The sequence below is a fragment of the Phyllostomus discolor genome, chromosome 6 (assembly GCF_004126475.2).
Source record: "Phyllostomus discolor isolate MPI-MPIP mPhyDis1 chromosome 6, mPhyDis1.pri.v3, whole genome shotgun sequence".
NCBI classification, from domain to species: domain Eukaryota; kingdom Metazoa; phylum Chordata; class Mammalia; order Chiroptera; family Phyllostomidae; genus Phyllostomus; species Phyllostomus discolor.
Window position 1 is genome coordinate 156,573,070 of NC_040908.2, and position 20,695 is coordinate 156,593,764.

At 49.9% G+C, this 20,695-nt stretch overlaps 1 protein-coding gene across 7 annotated transcripts in view; it reads right to left on the reverse strand.

Moving 5' to 3' along the window:
* Positions 1-3,150: 3,150 nt before the first annotated feature.
* The window catches only part of AGBL2 (ATP/GTP binding protein like 2), a 36,268-nt gene continuing 18,723 nt past the window's right edge, over positions 3,151-20,695 (reverse strand). For all 7 annotated transcript variants that reach the window (XM_036029406.1, XM_036029404.1, XM_036029405.1 and 4 more), the window contains 9 exons: positions 19,077-19,233; positions 16,387-16,513; positions 15,698-15,798; positions 14,399-14,529; positions 10,412-10,478; positions 8,980-9,105; positions 8,346-8,453; positions 6,048-6,137; positions 3,151-4,192 (listed from right to left, as the gene is read on the reverse strand). In XM_036029406.1, coding sequence (XP_035885299.1) covers positions 4,019-4,192; positions 6,048-6,137; positions 8,346-8,453; positions 8,980-9,105; positions 10,412-10,478; positions 14,399-14,529; positions 15,698-15,798; positions 16,387-16,513; positions 19,077-19,233 — 1,081 coding nt within the window. In that variant the 3' untranslated portion in view covers positions 3,151-4,018. The remainder of the gene's footprint in view (positions 4,193-6,047; positions 6,138-8,345; positions 8,454-8,979; positions 9,106-10,411; positions 10,479-14,398; positions 14,530-15,697; positions 15,799-16,386; positions 16,514-19,076; positions 19,234-20,695) is intronic.

Genomic DNA, 20,695 nt, shown 5'->3' on the forward strand with positions numbered 1-20,695 from the left:
TTTTGGTGGGGGAGAAAGTAGAAAAGAAAGCAGCCCCCATACTGAGCCTTAGTCAGTGGCAGCTTCTGTTCCACAGGGTTGAGGAAATAAAAGTTGTTTGGAAAAACCCAGGTGTAGTTGCCTCATATTATGTGTTGGGTAGACGAGATGAAGCCCCAGACTACCTCCTGGAACCCTGGGGTGGAGGAAGCGCCACTTTCTTCCCGGTGCTTGGGACCACTGATGGCCACGTGGTGACCTGCCGGGCACGGTGGCTGAGATCGGAGCGGCCGGGCTGCGGCCTGGCCAGCTGGGCTCGGCTCCTCCGCCCGAGTCTGGGGGAGCACAGAGGCAGGAATGCAGCCTTCCACATTGCCGCATCCTCCGCAGTTCCTGAATCACACACGCATTCTTTCTGATGGATGAGTCTGCGGGAACAGCCCGCGTCTCAGCGCGGGAGTGTCGGCAGGCAGTCAGCATTTTCGAGTGACACCATTTCTTCCCATCTTCTGAGGGAGCTTCTTCTTCTGCTCCGTATTGATCAAGCATTACCCTGGCCGTGTGGCATATGCCTTGTCACTGGAGCTCGGCCGTTATCATCCTTATTAAAACGAAGCCTTTCTGAACCCGACTTCACAAGGAGGCTTGTTTCCTCTGAGACCACGTGGCTCAGAGGCTCGGAGCCGAGGTGGCACACCCTTAAAGGGGCAAGTCTACTCAGAGCTGCTTTTTAGTTATCGGGGCACAGCAAGGCGAGGCAAAGGGGACACAGACGTTGGACCTCAGCACATGCGAACAGAGGTGAGCTGTCCTCCGTGGGAATATCCCTCTAAGAAATGGACAGAAACGTCGCTGGTGGGAGGTCGGCCAACTGAACCCGGCCGTGCTGCACCGTCAGTGCTTGCGGTGTGAAGGACAGAGCAGGCTTTGCAGCCTGCAAGGCACCCAGTGCAGACGGTGCCGAGTGTCTGTGTTCTGGAAACATCTCTGCTGCTCTAGGTGATGAAACCAGAACTAATGAGTCTGAGCACAGTCTGGAAAAGTGGGGGTTAGCCGCTCTGCTTCTGCAAAGCGGAGCCCTCTGCGCGGCATTTTGCCAAGAGCTGGGGTCAAATTTGGAGACGCCACAACAAAACCAGTGGTCAGTGGTAGTTTCAGAGTGGCCAGGTACCAGGTCTCCAAAATTCTTGCACTTTTTGAAAGACGACGGAAAAAACATCTAGAATTTTTGTTTTCAAGGAGCCTCTATGTCTACACAGAGTTCCTATATTTAGTGATCCATCAAAAACTTTTTAATGCCCTGGCTGGCGTGGCTCAGTGGATTGAGCTCCGGACTGTGAACTGAAAGGTTGCTGGTTTGATTCCCAGTCAGGGCACATGCCTGGTTGCCGGCCAGGCCCCCAGTTGGGGGCGTGTGAGAGGCAACTGATCAGTGTATCTCTCATTCTCCCTCCCCTCCTTCCTCTCTAAATGAATAAATAAAATCTTATTCAAAAAACCCCAGCATGGTACTGGCATGAAAATGGACACATAGATCAATGGAACAGAATACAGAGCCTGGAAATAAACCCACTCCTTTATAGTAATATTCGACAACATTCAACAGAGGAAGCAAGTACATACCATGGGCTAAAGAGAATTTATTCAATAAATTTTGTTGGGAAAATTGGACGGACACATGCAGAAAAATGAAACTAGACCTTCTTACACCACACACAAGAATAAATTCAAAATGGATTGAAGATGTTAGACCTGAAACCATAAAAATCACAGAAAAAAAACAAAGGCAGCAAAATGCTGGACACTGTTCATAGCAATATTTTATCGGATATATCTCCCCAGGCAAGGGAAACAAAAGAAAAACAAATGGGACTACATCACAGTAAAACGTTTTGCACAGCAAAGGAAAACAGCAGCAAAATAAAAAGACAACCCACAGAATGGGAGAACATATTTGCTGATATAGCTGTTAAGGGATTAATGTCCAAAACTTATAAAGAACTTACAAAAGTCAACACCAAAAAAACCCACACAACCCAATTAAAAAGTGAGCAAAGGGCCTGAATAGACACTTCTCCAAAGCAGACATACAGGTGGCCAATAGACACATGAAAAGATGCTCAACATCACTCATCATCAGATAAATGCAAATTAAAACCACAATAAGATATCACATCACACCTTTCAGAATGGTTACCATCAATAAATCAACAAACAACAAGTGTTGGAGAGGACGTGGAGAAAGGGGAACCTTTTTGCACTGTTGGTGGGAATGCAGACTGGTGCAGGCACTGTGGAAAGCAGTATGGAGTTTACTCAAAAAATTAAAAATGAATCTGTGTTCTGACCCAGCGATCCCAGTTCTGGGAATATATCCCAAGGAACCCAAAGCACTAATTTGAAAGAACATAAGCACCTCTATGTCCACTGCAGCATTGTTTATAATCGTCAAGATATGGAGGCAGCCCAAGTGTCCATCAGTAGATGAGTGGATAAAACAGCTGTGGGACATTTACATAATGGTATTCAACTTGGCTGTAAAAAAGAAGAAAATTTTACCCTTTGAGACAGTGTGGATGGATAGAGAGCATGGTGCCAAGTGAAATAAGCCAGTTAGAAAAAGTCAAATACCATATGATTTCCCTCACATGTGGAACCTAATGAACAAACTGAACTAACAAGGAAAACAGAGACAGACTCAGAGAGCAGCATGACAGCTAAAGTGGGGGGAAGTTAGGGGGCAGAGGGATTGAGCAAAAAGGACAAAGGACTCATGGACGTGGATGACGGTGTGGCCATTATAAGGGGACCACAGGGGAAAGAACACAGAAGAGAAAGACAGGCACGGCCTGTGTGAGTGGTGATGGGGGGGGAGGGTGGGCAGCACACGGGAACTCTGTACTATCTGTCCAATTATCTGTAAATCTGAAATGGTTCTTCAGATGAACTTCAGCAATTTGTTTTTAAAGACACAGATACTGCCCTGGCTGGCATAGCTCAGTGGATTGAGCGCGGGCTGCGAACCAAAGTGTCGCAGGTTTGATTCCCAGTCAGGGCACATGCCTGGGTTGCAGGCCATGACCCCCAGCAACTGCATGTTGATGTTTCTCTCTCTCTCTGTCTCTTTCTCCCTCCCTTCCCTCTCTAAAAATAAATAAATAAAATCTTAAAAAAAAAGACACAGATACTGGGATTGTAATAAAATCTGCATTGCCATGTGGTTCTAATCGCTGGCACCCCGGGTCGAGGTGGTGGCTGAAAGAGTTTAAACGTGATAATGAAGAACTTCGGGAAGAAGGTGACATCAAACAGGAGGCTGGGCATGACCCAGAATGACCCTCGTTTAACGTGACCCCAGCACGTGGACAGGACGGGCCGCAGAAGGCGGGCACTGCTTGTGAGGAGTATGCAGTGTCTGTTCACGTAAGATTATGCAGTTAACCAATCAATGGGAACAACTGGTTACAGAGAAAGAATTTTAATCACTGGGTTTAAAAACTTACATAACCCAAGTGGAACACAATACATGCAACATCAAATTCCGGGTAATACATGGGCTGTTTTCTGCACCTGGGAACACCTCACCGTGAGCGAGCCCAGGACCCCGCCGTCTGACTGGCCCTGCCTCTTCGCCGGGCAGCTCCGACACAGACGTCCTGAGCACGGCACGCTCCCAGAATGTGTTTGGAATAGAGTTTGATCTTCTAAAATTGATTTTCACATAATCTTAGAGAGGGTATCTATTGGCTAAAATGAGGTATACCTGTGCTGTGTAGTTCCATAAGCACACATTCAACTTCTGATAAAGTTTTTTTATTCATTATCACAAAACTCCATTTTGTGAAAAATAATGTAATGCACGAGGTACGCATCTTGCAGGCGTGCGCACAGTGTGCGCACACAGTGGGAGGTTGGTGCACACGAACACACGACCCAGCGTGCCACGATGAGAGCGCCCACCAGCCACACCACACCCCTCTTCACAAAACGTGTCCGACCCGAAACACACCGAGGGAGCACGGGGGCGCGACCCCTGCGCCTACGGGTACGTGTAGACGTGCAAGGACGGGTACACCACCATGGTGGCGCGGCGTCTCCTTGGGGCCAGAAGCCTGTTCTGGAGCCACCTCGGCGTCGCGTCTGGAGCGGGCTCTCGGCCGGTGTCCGTGCTCGTCTTTGGGGAGCAGGCCGCGGTGTGTCTTGGCTTTTCTCTCTGTGCAAACAAGATGGAGACTTTGAGCTCACTTTGCATTGCCATTTGTAGAAGCTAGAGTAAGGATTTGGGTGGTTTTACAAGGAGTCAGTGAGAAGCAGCTGCTCCCCCCCAAAACCAGAGCCGTCGCTGGAGGGCAGAGGTGAACCAAGCTCGGGCCCAGTCCCTCAGAGTGCCGGCGGTCCGTGGCACCGTTTTAACTGCTCTGAGAAGTTCGGGAAGGCAGTCAGTAAGCTGTCTGGAAGCCAAAGGCCTACGTCTCCGTTAGAGAAATGGGACCCTGGGAACGTCAGGAAAAGGAAGCGAAGGCACAGCTTTGGATGGCATTGACCCTGTGCACTGGGTTTAACTGGACCCCTAGTTACCCGTCGTCACAGCTTAACTAGTGTGTTTCGGTTGTGGGATATGGTTTTAGCCCCCAAGACTTCTTGTAATACGTGCTGAATGAGGAAACGGGACGAGTTCATCACTTATTGGTCTGTCAGGAGAGATGCCCTCTCTGATTTGACTTTATTTAAACCTCTCTTTTCATTGCTCTTCAGCTTCTGTTCCACCAGCGGGCTGGGCGACCAGCCACCCCCTTGCAGAGGATCACTGCCTGAGGGAGGCTCAGGTCTTACTGTTCCTGAAGGGCCCCGCGCCTGGTGGGTTCTCCCTAAGATACTACCGGGTGACAAGAACATCAGCCTGACAACTGTCAAGCCACAGGCTGGAGAAGACAGCAGGGACCACATCTCGGGGGAGCTGGGGATCCGGGCGCACAGCTGGGACACCTGCATGACCCGGGGGTGTCCGGTCTCTGCCTGGACACCTGTGAGCAGCACCCCCACCCCCCACAGAGGCACCGGTGCCGTCTGAAACGACAGCTCCCTTGCTGCGTGTCCACCTCCATTTCCTCCCTTTAAAAAAGAAAGAACACGCAAGTCCCAGCAAGCAAGAGCGATGCTCTAGGGGTAAACGTGAACTCCTGCTCACTCACTCTTCTGAAAAAGCAAACCACGTGCGGAGCTCGGGAGGGAATGATCGCTGTGCTACCGCATGTGAGCCGCCCTGTAGCTGATCGGGGAGCCCCAGTTGCAGTTCAAGTCTGAGAGGGCGGGCTGTGCCTCAGGGAGGTCGGGTGGGGTGCAGCCTGAGGTGCAAATTACTTCGGGTGTTCACCAGAGGAGAACAAACCTGAGGCAGTGAAACTGGGGACTGTGGAGCACCTACCCCTCCCCATCACAGAATACATTTCAAAACCAGATAAAGTGCATGCTCACGGTGCCTGCACTCCTCTCTTGGGCGTGTACTGGAAAAAAGAACCCCTGGCTGGCCTAGCTCAGTGGATTGAGCGCGGGCTGCGAACCAAAGTGTCGCAGGTTTGATTCCCAGCCAGGGTACATGCCTGGGTTGCAGGCCATGACCCCCAGCAACCACACATTGATGTTTCTCTCTCTCTCTCCCTCCCTTCCCTCTCTAAAAATAAATAAATAAAATCTTTAAAAAAACGCCCTTCATTTACTATTAAAAAAAAAAGAAAAAAGAAAAAACTCCGGGGCCCCCATGGGACGGGCAAGCAGAGGAAGAGCGGCAGCAGAACTCCAGAACGAGTCTCCAAGGCCCCCTTTCCTCTGACCTCCCAGGGAGCAGACAGCAGCCCTGCCCGGCTCCCTTCTCTCCCTCTCAAAATTCGTTTGCGTGGAGTCAAAGCAGCCACGCCCCGGCTCTCCTGCTGCCGCTCTCTCCGAAGCCCGCCCTTGCTTCTCTGTCCTGGCCAGCTTTAATAAATGTATCCTCAAAACAACAACAAAAAAGCCCCAAGTAAAGTAAGTCACTGGCATGGATGTGTGTGTGCATATATTACGTGAAATACCTGCACTTTTTCTTTATTCTTAGTCAGAACCAAGGCGGTCGCCTCTGATGCGTCCAGGGAGAGGCCTTTGTCTCTTCCACGTAACCGGGACTAAAACACACAAACACATCCTCATCAGCATCTCCACTCGGACAGGTGTGGTTACGTAAAGCCTACATTGTTTGACTGTTTTTATTCATCACGGTACTCTGACACCGAAAGAGAGGCGGGGCACAAATAATTCAAAGAAAAGAAGGAAACTAATGCTTTCGAATGCCCAGCATATGCTAGGCACTTCACACACAGTTTCATATCTGATTTTCTCAGCCAACCTTGTGATGTAGATATTGTTTCCCCAATGTTTTAGATGTGGAAATGGAGTCCCAAGGCGGCTAAGTAGCTCATGGAAAATTAACAGTAGGGGTGGCATTTTTAAAAAAGAGTTTATCTATTATTTTTAGAGAGAGGAAAAGGAAGAAAGAAAGAGAGAGAAGCATCAATGTGTGGTTGCCTCTGGTGCGCCCCCTACTGGGGGCCTGGCCGGCAACCCAGGCATGTGCCCTGACTGGGAATCGAACTGGCGACCCTTTGGTTCCCAGGCTGGCACTCAGTGCACTGAGCTACATCAGCCAGGGCAGGAGTGTCATTTTAACTCAAGACAGACCTCGAAGCTCATGGCCTTGTCACTATTACACTAGACCCCGATGTCCCTCGACACCGAACAGAGATGGCTGTGCCCTGTAGGGTTCCTCGGCTAATGCGGTGGGACCTCGTTGGGTCACTGTCATTCTCAGGGCGGCCTTCCACCTGAGGAGGGCCGATTGTGCACCCTGTCCGCGGAGAATTAGCTATGAACCCAAACCTATTTTTACACACAAAAGAATCAAGGATTTCACAGCCACTAAACTCCAGAGCACTGAAGGTTGGTGGGGTGCTTCTCCTCTGCGTTCCCTGCACCTGATCCTGCCGATCCTGCTATGTCGCTGGCTGTTCGCGGGCTGAGCCCCCCGGCCCAGCCTGCAAGGTCCCTGAGGCAGGGTCAGTGTTTTGCTCCCTGTCCCAGCCCCGACCCCCAGCGGAGGGCCCGGCATGCGGCAGCCAGCTGCACAGCCTGCTGAACGAGCGGGTGGGCGGATGGTGAAGCAGCCTGTCCCTGTGTTCTGGGTGCAGAATCACGAATGGCCGGCACCTGACACCAGGCTTCAGTGGCGTCCAACCCAAGGCAGAGCCAGTCTCCCCACCCGTTTAATGCAGCCCGCTCCCGGCGGCGCCGACTGGGGGACCCCGAGGGCTTTTGGGTTGTTTTCTCTCTTGGGGGGGGGGCACGCTAACTGGGAACATCAGAGAGTGTGTGCGTGTGAGGGGGGGGTTGAGGGTGGAACAGAATATGGGGCCCAGAATAACCTCATGCACAAGTGGTCATTTAGTCTCCAACGAAGGAGCCAAGAATATACGATGAGGAAAAGACCGTTTCTTCAATAAATGATGTTGGAAAAACTACTATCCACGTGCAGAAGAATGAAGCTGCACCCTCTCTTGTACCATTCACAAGATTCAACTCGAAGTGGCCTGAAACCTAAATTTAAGGCCTGATGCTGTGAAACTCCCAGAAGAAAACGTAGGAGGCAAGCTCCTTGACATAGGTCCTGGCAATGATTTTCTGATTTGACACAAAAAGCAAAGACGGCAAAAGGAAAGATAAGCCAGCGGGACCCCGTCAAACTAAAACACTTCTGCACAGCGAAGAAACTCAACAAGGAAATGGAAAGGCAGCCTCCTGGGTGGGAGGAATGTCCCCGGACAGCACGGTACTTAGCCTTAAGAAAGGAGGAAACCCTGCCGTCCACAGCGGCACGGGTGACCTTGGGGACGTTGTACAAAGGAAGTGAGCCAGACACAGAGAGACAAACGCTACATGGAACCACCTGTCATGTGGAACCTAACAATGTCAAACAGAGAGCAGAGTGGTGGCTGCCGGGGCTGGGAGGGGGGGCGAAAAGGGGCAGGATGGCGACAGAGCACAAACTGTCGATGACAAGCCACGGCCTGGGTTCTGATGCATACACCGTGGTGACTGCAGTTACGAACACTGTGCTGCATGGTTGAAATTTGCTAAGAGTAGATCTGAACGCGTTCTCACCAAAAGAGAAAAGAAGGTAAATATGTGAGGTGAGGGACGTGATCATTAACTCAATGGTGGGAACGCTTTCGTAATGTATCCATGTATCAAAGCATCACACTGTACACTTTAAATATGTTACCAAAAAGTTTTAATGAATTTCCCCTGAACATGTTTAAAAAGTCCAGCAAATATATTACCTCACTCGGCCTTGGTTTTTCATTTTGGATGGTTGAGGAGCTGGTATGATCTGCATTTTTGGGAAAGGTAGATCGCTTTTGCACTGTAGAAGCAAACCCTGCCCTCTCCTAGAAGGATTGAGTGCAGAGAGAATGGTTTTCAATTGATCCATTGAAGCAATTACTCTACTCAAAACGGACCCAATTCACCCAACAGTAAAACTCCCACCTCTGAAAGCAATTCCGGTGTTAGAAAGCAGAGGGTACCATGTGGGTGCAAGAGCGAGGAGAAGGCCTAGAATGGGGCGATCCAGGGGTCTTCAGCCTGGACCGGGCCTGACCCCTCAGCACCCAGCAACCCTGGACTAGCTGTGGCCACTTCTTATCCAGCCCGTTCCACCTCTTCCCTCTGGAAATCCAGACTCGGTCAGAACCCAGACTTGCTATTCCGGAGCATAGCAGCAGACCGGTGGGCCAAGGCTGGAAGCCCCGGACAGAGATGTCCAGGGACCGGGGAACAGCTCTGACCTAAAGGCTGAAAGACCCACCCCCCCGCCACCAGCTCCCTTTCTGGTTTGGAGTCAGCCTGACGCCCCGCCGGGCGGGAGGCCGTTTCACCCGATGGTGGTGGATGCAGGCAGCACAGCTCTCTTACCAGGGCATCTTCTGTGGACTTCAACTCCCGCACCAAATTATTTTTCTGATACTGTTCATTTCGCTGTTTCCTTGTCTGAGGTGGCTTCTTCTTTTTCTTCTTATCCATCTTCTTCTTCTGATTCAACTATTCCAGAAAGTACAGGGAACTAGTCACTGAGGATGCCAGAGGACTCTCTTCACGCAACACTCAGGACACAACGGCCAACCCAGTGTGCGGCCCTCACGGTGTCCCACTGTTGTCGGCTTGGAGAACAGACGGCTCCGTCACCTCTGTGCCAGAGGCTGCTCCCCTTTTAACACCTCCCAAATCCCACCACCATACATTCGCTGCCAAAGGGGCTCCTACACCAATAACCAGGCACCCGTGCTTTGTAACCTGAAACCCGATTACTCACGGCAATAATGTTGGGTACAGACAATACTGATCACTAGACACGTGGTTAAAGATTCAATGTGGTTGCTACTACAGGGCGGCTTTCATAGTTAAGCAAATGAAGCTCAGGACTAATTTGCCAGGCACCTGTGGTGTGGTGAAGCTTAATCTGACGTTGCTGCCAACCCAGATGAAGAAACTGCGGGGTCCCGTCTCTTTAGCCGGCTCCTCCCAGCCACTGTGATCTCACCCTACCACACTGGGACATCTCCTAATGCAGGTGGGCAAGCATGCGCACAATAAGCCACAGGAAATATCTTGCTGTTTCTAAATATCACCTTACATATCATCTATGTAAATTCTGTGAACAGATGAGGCAACAAAGTAACTTACATGAAAGCATAAAAACTGCCTAAGACTACATGAATAAGGAAACAGTTTCTTTAAAAAATATGGATCATTTTTTTAAAAAATAAAAGAACTTTAACTTAAAACTACAGTTTACATGCAATATTATTTTGTATTGGTTTCAGGTGTACAGCATAGTGGTGAGAGTAGAAGATCCTATGCTTTACAAAGGGCTCCCCTGGCATTTCCAGCGCCCACCTGACACCACACACGGTCGCTGCAGCGTCACTGACTGTACTCCCCACGCTGCATGTCACATCCCGCGACTATTCAGTAACCACCCACCTGGACTTGTCCATCCCTTCACCGGTTTCACCCGGCCCCCTAATCACCCTCCCCTCTGGCAAACAAGCATGGGTTGTTTTTAGCAACCTCTGTCTTTTGCTATGGTTTTCACTTTTAGTTAAACTTTTTTTTCCATTTTTTATTTAACTTTGGAATAAATATGGAGTCTTCATATTTTTTTCCCCTAGATTTTTAAAACAAAAGCTATAAAGGACCAAGCAAAAGATTCCAGAACCAGTTAAAAGGCTATGGCTCTATTTTCTGCAGATCTGAGGACAGTTGGAGAATTCCGCCAAATTCCCCAGCAGCGCCATGGTGTTTTAAGGCTGCTGTTTCCTGGGTGCGAGACTCTGTCTGCTCTCACCTCGTCTGCTATGTTCAGGAGGTGAGCAGGGAGGCCGTCTGAGAGGGAACTGTCAGAACCACTGGTGCTGTTTTCGAAAGGAGAGAAGAAAGGGAAATGCCTGTTACTGATGCCTCGAAGCAGGCCATTTCCCAGGCCAGGCGTGTGGGGCTAGGACATCCAGGCTGCTATTTGCCCGCACTGTCTGTGTTTCAATGACTAAGAATCCTTGACAAGCATATTCATTCATTCATTCATTCATTCATTCATTCATTCCAAATGCCTACTGAATGCCAGGTAGTGCATCAGGCACAGGAAACAGATGGACATAGCAGAGTCCCTGCCCCAGAGAGTTTGCAATCCACGTGGCAAAAAACAACCAACCAACCAAACCAACCAATGAAAAAACCCCACCAGCCAGCCAGGTGGGCAGAGCCGCCCTCGGCAGCGACTGCGCGAGGCCCCGGGACAGTGGGCGGGTGGCCCTGGAGAACACCGGGGCCGGGTCTGTTTGAGAGCAGGGGCCTGATCGCAGCAGTCGTTCCCGTCTGGCTCGTGTCCGCTCAGAGCGAGGACCCCTCCAGGTCCTCTCCAAATTAACGTGTTCAGTATGCGAACACATACACTCAATACAAAGAGTCTGCATGTCAGAGACTAGGAATATCACTTTTATTGCCCCGATTCTCCCTTCAGAAGTTCTGGACGGGCCGCTCTGCCCGCGGTGGAATAATAGCCTGCTCTCTGCCTCGCTGCTTCACGAATAAACTCGCTTTCACTTTAAACTCTAAAAAACAGTTTTGGCTGTGTGTGTGTAGACTGATCTAAAGTCTCCCCCACCAGCTGTGCCCGCCCCCTTTTCTCCAAGGGCCGGGGTGAACGAGGTCTCAGATGACCGATTGCTTCTCCCTCCACCGTGTGTCACATTGTGTTTCCCCACTCCTGGGGCGTGGCAGGCGCGGACGGAGACCGTGCTCTGTGGCACTCTCCATGTACAAAAGGACGTCTGAGGCACAAAACTGGAATCTGGGAAGAGGCAGCATTTCAAACCATTGTTTTGCTCAGCTCTTTCATTCTGTTCATCCCCCGCCCCAAGCCAGTGCACACTGAGCAGCCCCACAGCCAGGCGGTGGGAAGAAAGCCCTCTCTCTCTGATCTAAGTCCCAGTTCCCTGTTCTCACAAGGCTTTTTCAGTCCCAGGAGCGGCTTTTGAGGCCACTGGATAATAGTCTCTGAAGTCCCTTTCAGAGATAACAGAGAACTTCAACAAACGGGATAAAAGCATGCGATGCAGGATGCCCCAGAAATGCCGAGAACGCCAGGCGCGCGCACAGGCAGAGCAGACTCTGGCTGGGCTTGAACGTGCGCTCTGTTTCCCTGTGTCACCCGGTGAGAGGAGAAAGGCGGCACCCCGTGGGGGCTCATGGGAGCCGGCTTCCCGGTGCAGAAGCTGGCAAACGGTTCAGTCATTTTTAACTCGACGTGTCAGTGTTGCCCTGCCGAGCCTGCCGGAGAGCAGTCTGGCTGTCTCTGGGTTGACTCCCCTGGGGCTGTTCTGTGTGCGTTCATACGCAGGGGATGTTTTGTTTGCATCCCGGTCCTGGGGGGCAGGCAAAGGATTCTGGGAGAATGGAAGAGGAGACCTGGTGAACGGGGCACTTGACCTGGCCCGATCATCTGGTTTAAGCAGACTTCTGGGAGCCTCAGCCAGCAGATCAGCTGCAGCGCCCAGAGGTCAATGTGCCACAGAGAGTGTGTGGGAGAGCTGCCCGCTGCCCATTGTCCACCACGGACCACAGCCTAGCTCCCAGAAGAAGGCCTCCACGCCCAGCCCAGAAACCTCTGACTGAGGGCACCGGGTTCGGGCTTGAGGCACCCTGGTGGGGAAGCTGGGGTAGGTGTTCTCGCACACACGTGAGATACTGCCCACCTGGGGACTTCCGAAATACCTCTGGAGACTGTGAGGGTGGGGCTGAGACCCTACACACTAAATTAACTCAACAAACATTTACTGAGCTTTCCCTGTGTGCCAGGTACTGCTGCAGGTGCATGAGAAACGGAGGTGAGCAGAACAAAGATCTCTGGCCTTGTGGAACCTACATCCTAGTAAGAGAGTAAAGATAACAAATAACAGGCACAATAAAACTGTAAATGGCACAGAATGACAGAGGTGATAAAATGCTGTGGACAAAAATGAGAGCACCTAAGGGGGACAGGGCACAGCAGGAGGGGAGGGCAGGGGAGCCGGCTGCAGCAGCGTCGGAGTGAGGAAGGTAGGCACGTGGAACGTGCTGACGTTGGAGCGGAGACGTGAAGGAGGTGAAGGAGCCACATGAACATCTGGGGGAAGAGTATCCCAGGAACTGCCAGTGCAAAGGTCCTGAGGCAGAAGAAGGTCGGCAAGTGTGAGGAAGAGTGAGGAGGCCAGTGTGGCCGCAGCGGAGTGTGAGGGGGTGGGTGCAGAGGTCATAGAGGTGTGGGTGTCAGGGGGCTAGACCCTAAAGCCCTGTAGGCCATTCACTGTAGGTCCTAGACTGTTTGTCTGAGTGAACTGGGAGAGCCATTAAGGTGTTTTAAACAGGAATGATTTTAAATAGAGGAATGACATGAGAGATTTTATTTTTATTTACTTTTGGAGAGAGGAGAAGGGAGGGAGAAAGGGAGAGAAACATCGATGTGTGAGAGAAACACCAGTCAGTTGCCTCTTGTACACCTCCTCCTGGGGCCCTGGCCCACAACCCAGGCATGTGCCCTGACCAATCAAACAAGTGACCTCCTGATTCGTAGGCCAGTGTTCAATCCACTGAACCACACCAGCCAGGGATGATTTGTTTTAAAAATAATCACTCTCCTGACTTTTTTTTGGCCTGGTTGATCCCTTCTTGGTCATATTTTCGGGCTCCTCCCCATCCCTCTGACCTTGTAAAGCTGTGGTATTAGCCCTGGCCTGCATGGCTCGGCTGGGCCTGAGGCACAAGGTCACTGCCTCGATTCCTGATTAGGGCATGTGCCTGGGTTGCAGGCCTGGTCCCCAGTGGGGGCGCGTGAGGTGTTTCTCCCTCACACTGGTGTTTCCCTCCCTTTATTTTTCCCTCCTTTCCCCCCTCTCTAAAACAATAAATAAATAAAATCTTTAAAAACAAAAACTGTGGAACCAGCTCAGACTCTGACCGCTTCACTCTCTCTGCACTCGCTCCCCCGGGATCTCACCCAGTCTTAAACTTTACATGTCTATTCAGCGACAACCCCGTTAGCCCTCCCCACTGAACTCCAGACTCCTCAGCCCACTACCCACTCGCCATCTCCATTCAGACGTCTACCAGACGTCTCGAGCTGACCACGCCCAACGCCAGGTTCCTGGTCTTCACCAGCCCACGGACCTCCTCCATCGGTTAAAGGCAACCCCATCCCGCCAACCGTGGAGTCGTCCTCTTTCTCTTGCGCCCCATATCCAATCCATAAGCAAATCCGAACGTTTGAAACTTCAGAATGTATCTCAAATCCCACCGATTCACACACCACCAACCACTACCCCTCTGGTCTAAGCCGCCTTCACCTTGCACCTGTAGCACTGAGAGAGCCTCCTAGCGCGTGTCCCTGCTGAGACAGGTCCTCTTTACAGTCCGTCTCCGCAGAGCGGTCAGAGCACTGCTGCGGAGACTAAAGCCTGGGCGGATCAGGGCCCGTCTCCACCTAAAATCTTCCCAAGGCTTTCCACCCCGCCCCCCCCGCCCCCCCCAGGGATAAAACATAAAACACAAAAGCTTTTACAACTGCCTACAAGGCTCCGTACCAACTGCCTCCCATCTCCCCAACCCCTTCTAGTGCCTACAACAGGGTCAAAGAACAGGCAGCCAACACAGAGTTGTCAAAGGAGCAAGTGTAGTCATACGTGCCATGATGTACTCATGATGCATCTGAGGTTGCATCTAAACCAACAGAACAACAAACAAGCAAACTAAAAAAAAAAATAAAACTTCTCTGGTTTTTCTTTGAAGTGAGGTTTGTTACCTGGATTCAATGTCAGACAAAGAGATGTCATTCCAACTTTCTCCTAAATCCATATCTTGTCCAAGTTCATTGAATTTCTTATGGATTTCCTGTTGTAAGAGCTCCTTGAGCTCTGCTAGACACTGCATGAACTGCGGAAATAAGACAGGAACTTACTCCGATTACTCACGTACTCATTCATCAAATACTAAGTATACGCCAACAGGCGCTTGGCTGCCGAGGACACGAGGAGAGGACGCCGGGACGTCTGCCACTACGGACACGTTAGCAGGTAAACCGCGGGAGCTGTGGGAACACGCAGAAGCGTTTTCAGGACAGAACACCCATAAGCACTGCGTTAGCCGCGTTTCCTCGGCTGTAGCCAGCACCACACTTCTTGGCTGTAAACGCAAAGGTCTGTCTGTTTGTTTATTTTGGAGTAATAAGGAAGGAAAAGTTAGAACAGCATTGTTCAGATTTTGGCCTATTGCAAATGCGATTTAACAGGCCATGCTGTGGCCAAATTCTCCGTTAAACATTTTTTCTTACGCAGCTGCATCCACAGGGGGTGCCCACCACGTGTCCCCAAGGCGGACATTTCGGAAGGGGTCTGAGAGATGAGTTAGAGACCACGAGTACAGACTCCTTTGTTAAGAAGCTGAGCAACGCAGGAGAACAAACTGCAGAGGAAACGAGGCCAGAGGGAACTTCCCTGACTTGGGATTGGAGCACCTTGAGAACGTTTGCAGTTGAAGGGGAGAAGTAAGAGGGGAAAACCGAGGACACAGAAAAAGGGGGAGGTTATTAATGAGGCAGGACCTCAGGGGGGCCGTTGGGGAGGCCAGCAAATGCGCCAAGGGCAGAGCTGGTTTTGGAGAAGACTCGTGATGGCTGGTTTTCCGAAACAGGAGAAAGGGGAACAGGAGAAAGGGAAGGAGGGAGCGGCCGGGGGTGCGCCCCAAAGGGATGGGGGAGAGGTGCGCTGGAGGGACTGGCAGGAGGGCTGCTGTCTGCTGGGTGAAGCCTCACCGTTTGCCAGGAGAGGGCAGGCTGGGCCTTTCTTTTTTCCTTTTGTTACAAAAATTTCAGAAAAATGTTAAGAAGAAATAAAGTTCACCTGAAATCCCACTGAGCTGAACTTGGGCCCATGTGAAACTGATCACAGTAGCTGCGTCACCACATTTCTTGCTTCCTTTTCTTTTCTTTTTTTTTTTAACTGACCAGAAATCAAACCCCTGTCCTCTGGGTCCACGGGACGACGCTCCAACCAACCGAGCTACACTGGCCAGGGCACTGCGCTTGTGGGAACTCCCTTTTTACCTTGGCTCGGTCAGGATCACAGAAATCCAGAAGGGTGTCACAGACGTGGTAACCTAGGGACTTCAGATCCTCAGTGGTAAAATGAGTGTCTCTTTTATTGCCTGGAAAGAAAAAACCCATAAACATTTCTTATTACATCTTAACGAGCAATTGCAAATCTAATTTACGAGTATCTCCTTAAAAACACCACCTCTGATTCTAGTTTTAGTTTGATTCCGGAGAATCTTAGACAATGAAAACGTTTACAATGACGAAGGCTATGATTATGAAGTTATAATTACCATGATGACAAAGTTGTACCTTGTGGTAGGCACGATGCCAAGTGCTTTCTTTACATGCACTGTCTTATTAAGTAGTACCTGTAATGCAGGTGCTCTGCTGACAGTTACAGAAAAATGGGGTTCAAAGAGTTAAGTCACTTACCTGGGTCACGTGACTTGGAAACCAAGCTGAAATTCAAACCCAGATCTGCCTGATTCTATGTCCTCAGCAGCCACTATGCTACCTGCTCCGTCAAATATTATAGTTCACACTCATATTTTGGGTACTCAAATTTGGCATGAGGCACAGACAAGGAAATTCTTTAGGTCAATTCTCCCCCCACCGACATTTAAAGGGAATGACTCTCCCCAGCGCCCTGCATAGCTGCCCTGGCCACGCTGGCCCACGACGCACAGAAGGGAGCTCACCCAGCGTGGACCCGCCAAAGGTGGACTCCATGGTGTAGCTGTTCAGGATCCCCATCCGCCACATCACCACGCGTCCCGTTCCTTCTTTGCTCTTTTGGACCTTAAAATTACAACTATGAAAAGAGAACTAAACAGAAATCCAAGTCCTCTGTTAATCATAAGCTGGCAAATGATTACGCAGATTCAATAACGTGACACAAGAACGGTTCCCTTGGGATCTATATATTGTTTCCTAGAGTGCGTTCCATAAAACACTAATGCTAAGGGCTGTTAATAGATATTACAGAGGAGAACATGAGTTCTGTGGTCATGTTCATCAGGGAGATAAAGGGTTAACAAATTGAACAGGCTTCCTCTCCAGCACCTCTCAGAACAGCCAACGTTATTGTGGACTGTGATCCTCCACAGGGGAGGGAGTATATTGTTTCTCATTGGCCATGAACCCTTCCTTCCCATCCCCTCCTTCCTCAGGGACATTTTGCAGGACTAGGGTTCCTCGACTGTCTGTTTGGGAACACTGGCCAAATTTGGCATTCAAAGAAATGGACAGTCTTTGTAAGACTTTTCTTTTTTAAAAAGTATTTTATTTAGTCCTGGTTGGTATGGCGCAGTGGATTGAGCGCCAGCCTGTGAACCGAAAGGTCGCCGGTTCGACTCCCAGTCAGGGCACATGCCTGGGTTGTGGGCCAGGTCCTGCAAGAGGCAATGGGTGTCACTTGCACATCGATGTATCTCTCCCTCTCTTTCTCCATCCCTTCCAAAGGAGAGGGAGAGAAACATCAATGTGTGGGAAAAACATTGGTGGCTGCCTCTCACACGTGCCCCAACCAGGGACACCCCTCACAACTGAAGCATGTGCCCTGACCAGGGACCAGTGACCTTTCTCTTTGTGGGATGAAGTCCAATCCACTGAGCCATGCCGGTCAGAACCGTCAGACTTATTCTCCAGCACACCCCAGCCTGAACCCTTGGATCTAGCTGGGTTTAGCCTCTCTGTGTGATCTGTGAATGCCTCAGCATGACAGTCTCTGCCTTTCACTCTCTGGCTCCCTCTTGCCAATGTTCTCAGCTCGGAGTTCAATGTCCTCCATTGGTCTTTCACGACCACCCCCATGTTCTCTCCTCTCTTGGAAGTTGTAACGTGCACTTGGCACCTACCCCAACCTGCCCTGGCCATCCTGCTGAAGGTGCTTCACATTTGGGGGACCCCTCACTACCTAGTGGTTGCTAACTCGAGCTCTCTAGGGCCCAGGGGCTCTGCTGAGGAGCGGGGGGCACTGCTGTCCAGGGACTGGAGGAGGAGGCAGGAGGGGCCATGGTTTCCAGCCTTCTACCCCTCCTCACCAGTGCAGCTCTGCTTCTCACTGCTTTAGATATTGGGTTCTGGAAGTGATGTCATTGGAAGAAAGAGATCCCTGGCAAAAATGGACAAGAATGTTAAAAAAAGAAAAAAGAAAGGAATGAAGGAAGGGAAGAAGGGAACAAGAAAGGAAGAAAAGCCTCCTTTTTTCTTTCTTACAATAAGAGCAGCAGGTACAAAATATTCGTCTCAAACATATTCTGTGAGAAAATGTGTACTATCATTCAAATACTTTCCTAAATCCAACCTAATTTCTTCTAATGCCAGTTACGTTGTGTGGGTGTATTGATGGTGCTGAACCAATGTGGATGCTCCGTACACGCCCGGCTGCCGCCGAGCCGGTGCTCGGCCGACTGTCATGGACTCCTGCTGCCTGCGCTAGCCCTTCAGTGTCTTCGCTATCTGTGGTCTGGCATTACATGAACTTTTCTGTGGAGGCTCACGTAACAATCAATAACATTTTGTTTGTCCTCCAGTCCCTGCTTCCACTGCCAATCACAGGATTCAAGATGATAGATAACTCCATTAATAAGAGTTTGAGCCCTGGCTGGCGTAGCTCAGTGGATTGAGCGCGGGCTGTGAACCAAAGTGTCGCAGTTTCGACTCCCAGTCAGGGCACATGCCTGGGTTGCAGGCCACGGCCTCCAGCAACCGCACATTGATGTTTCTCTCTCTCTCTCTCTCTCTCTCTCTCTCTCTCTCCTTCCCTTCCCTTTCTAAATAAATAAAATAAGATCTTTTAAAAAAAAAGGAGTTTGAACTCTGCCCAGGCAAAGCAGCCAGAGCAATTTTTAAAAATCACCTCTATTAAGATGTAATTCACATACCGTAAAATCCACACGCTTAAAGTACACAGTTCAATGGTTTAAGTATGTTCACAGGGATGCAGTGTAAGTCTGGAACGTTTTCAGAACCCCCACAGAAACCCAGGGCCCACGAGCAGTCACGGCCCACGCCCCCTGCCCGCAGCCCTGGGCTGCCGCTGAGCTGCCATCTGTCTCTGCAGCATTTCACAGAACGGAATCAGGCAACATGGCCTTTGTGTCTTGTCTTTCACTTAGCACCCTGCTTTCACGTTTCCTCCATGTGCTAGCGTGTCAGTAGTTAAGTGTTTTTATTGCCAAACAACAGTCCATCGTGCGGATGCACAGCATTTTACTTATCTGCTCACCGGCTGATGGACGCGGAATAAATTCTTGAAGTCAGGTTGCTGGGATTTACCCCAGATGATAAAAAGAGATGCAAAGTGCCAAATCAAACACTACGTGTAAGAAGCAGAGAGCTCCCTTCTCCCTGAGTCGATGGACAGAAAATGACCTCACATGCTTACCTTTTCTGGTGCGTTTTTGCTTAACATTAAAGGGAAGACTCGCTCATGAAGCCAGTACTTGCGATCGCTGTTGTTACAGCCGTACAGGAAGATATTATTCTTGCGGCTGTGGCCGTGGAAATCGCAGTACAAGAGAACCTCCCTTTCTTCAAGAAGTCTGTTGAGGGCGGCAAACACAGGACTCAGTGGACATCCAAATGCATGTGGATAATCAAGGGTTATTTCGAGTCTCTTCTTTAAGTGTGTCTGCTGATTCCTTCCCTTCTAAGAAAATTCCAGCTCCCGATGGCCTTCCAAGGCCCCTACCTCCATTCCCAGCCACTCCCGATGTGGAAAGGGGTGGGCGACAAGGAAGCGGGGAAAATCTGTTGAAAGTAGCCCCACCCTGGTGTAGACCAGCGGAAAGCGGGGAGAGGCGGAGAGGCTGTAATTGCAGGGATAAAAAGAACCAAAGAAAGCCTTGGTTCTTCACTTCCCAGGACTGGTTCTGATAAGGCTCAGATCTTGGTTTCCTGATCACCCTGAATACCTATTCAATCTTCCAAAGAAGGTCACCTGACCCATAAGGAGAGGATGAAGAAGAGTATGACAATATGCTACCCTTTAACAATGTGCTGGATGCTATGCTAAACAGATTACATGGATTATCTCATTTAGTCCTCACAGGAACCATCCCAGGCAGGTGTTACTATTCTCATTCTACAGATGAGAAAGCTGAAGGGGAGAGGTTAAGTGACTTCCAAGGTCACAGGACCAGCCAATAATTAAACGAGGTCTCAGAACCAGGCTTGTCTGACTCCCAAACATATGCCCTTAACCATTTTGCTACCAGCCCAACAAACACCACTCCACCCTTTCACACAGATATGGTTAGACAGTGTGTGCACTGACATAATCTTGTATGCTAGAGTTTCATTTCCAATGAAATGGAAGCCCTTTAAAGCTGGGTGCTATTACATCATAGCCTTCCATGGCTTTTACACAGGCTTGAAAAATGCTAACTGATTTATTATTCCTTCTTCGATGACAGGCAATATAAGATGGTAATAAGAAACTCAGACTCTAGTCCTGGCCAGGTAGCTCAGTTGGTTAGAGCATCACCCCAATACAGCAAGGTTGTGGGTTTGATCCCCGGTCAGGGCACATACGAGGATCAAACAATGAATGCATAAATAAATGGAATAGAAATCGATGTTTCTCTCCCTCTCCCTTGCAAATCAATCCCCCCCACCCCCAAAAAAGCACAGACTCTGGAATCAGAGAGCCTGTGTTTAAATATCTACTCAGTCACTTACTATGCTAGGACTTGGGCAAGTTACTTAACCTTTCTGGGCCTTAATTTCCTCATTATATAAAAAATGGGGATATTGATTGTGCTTACCCCAGGGGGTTAATGTGAAGATTAAATGGGTTGAAGCTGAAATGGGTCGTAAGTATAAAGCACTGTTAATATTGCCTGTCACCTCATATAAAAGTATAAATTGTTATATTCTATTACACAATTCTCATCATGAAGACCTATGAATTCCTCTGACATCTGACCTTTTCCAATCATTTCACTTCTAAGTGAAATATCTCTGGCTAAAATATTGCATGTTCAGTTTCCACTCAAAGATGAG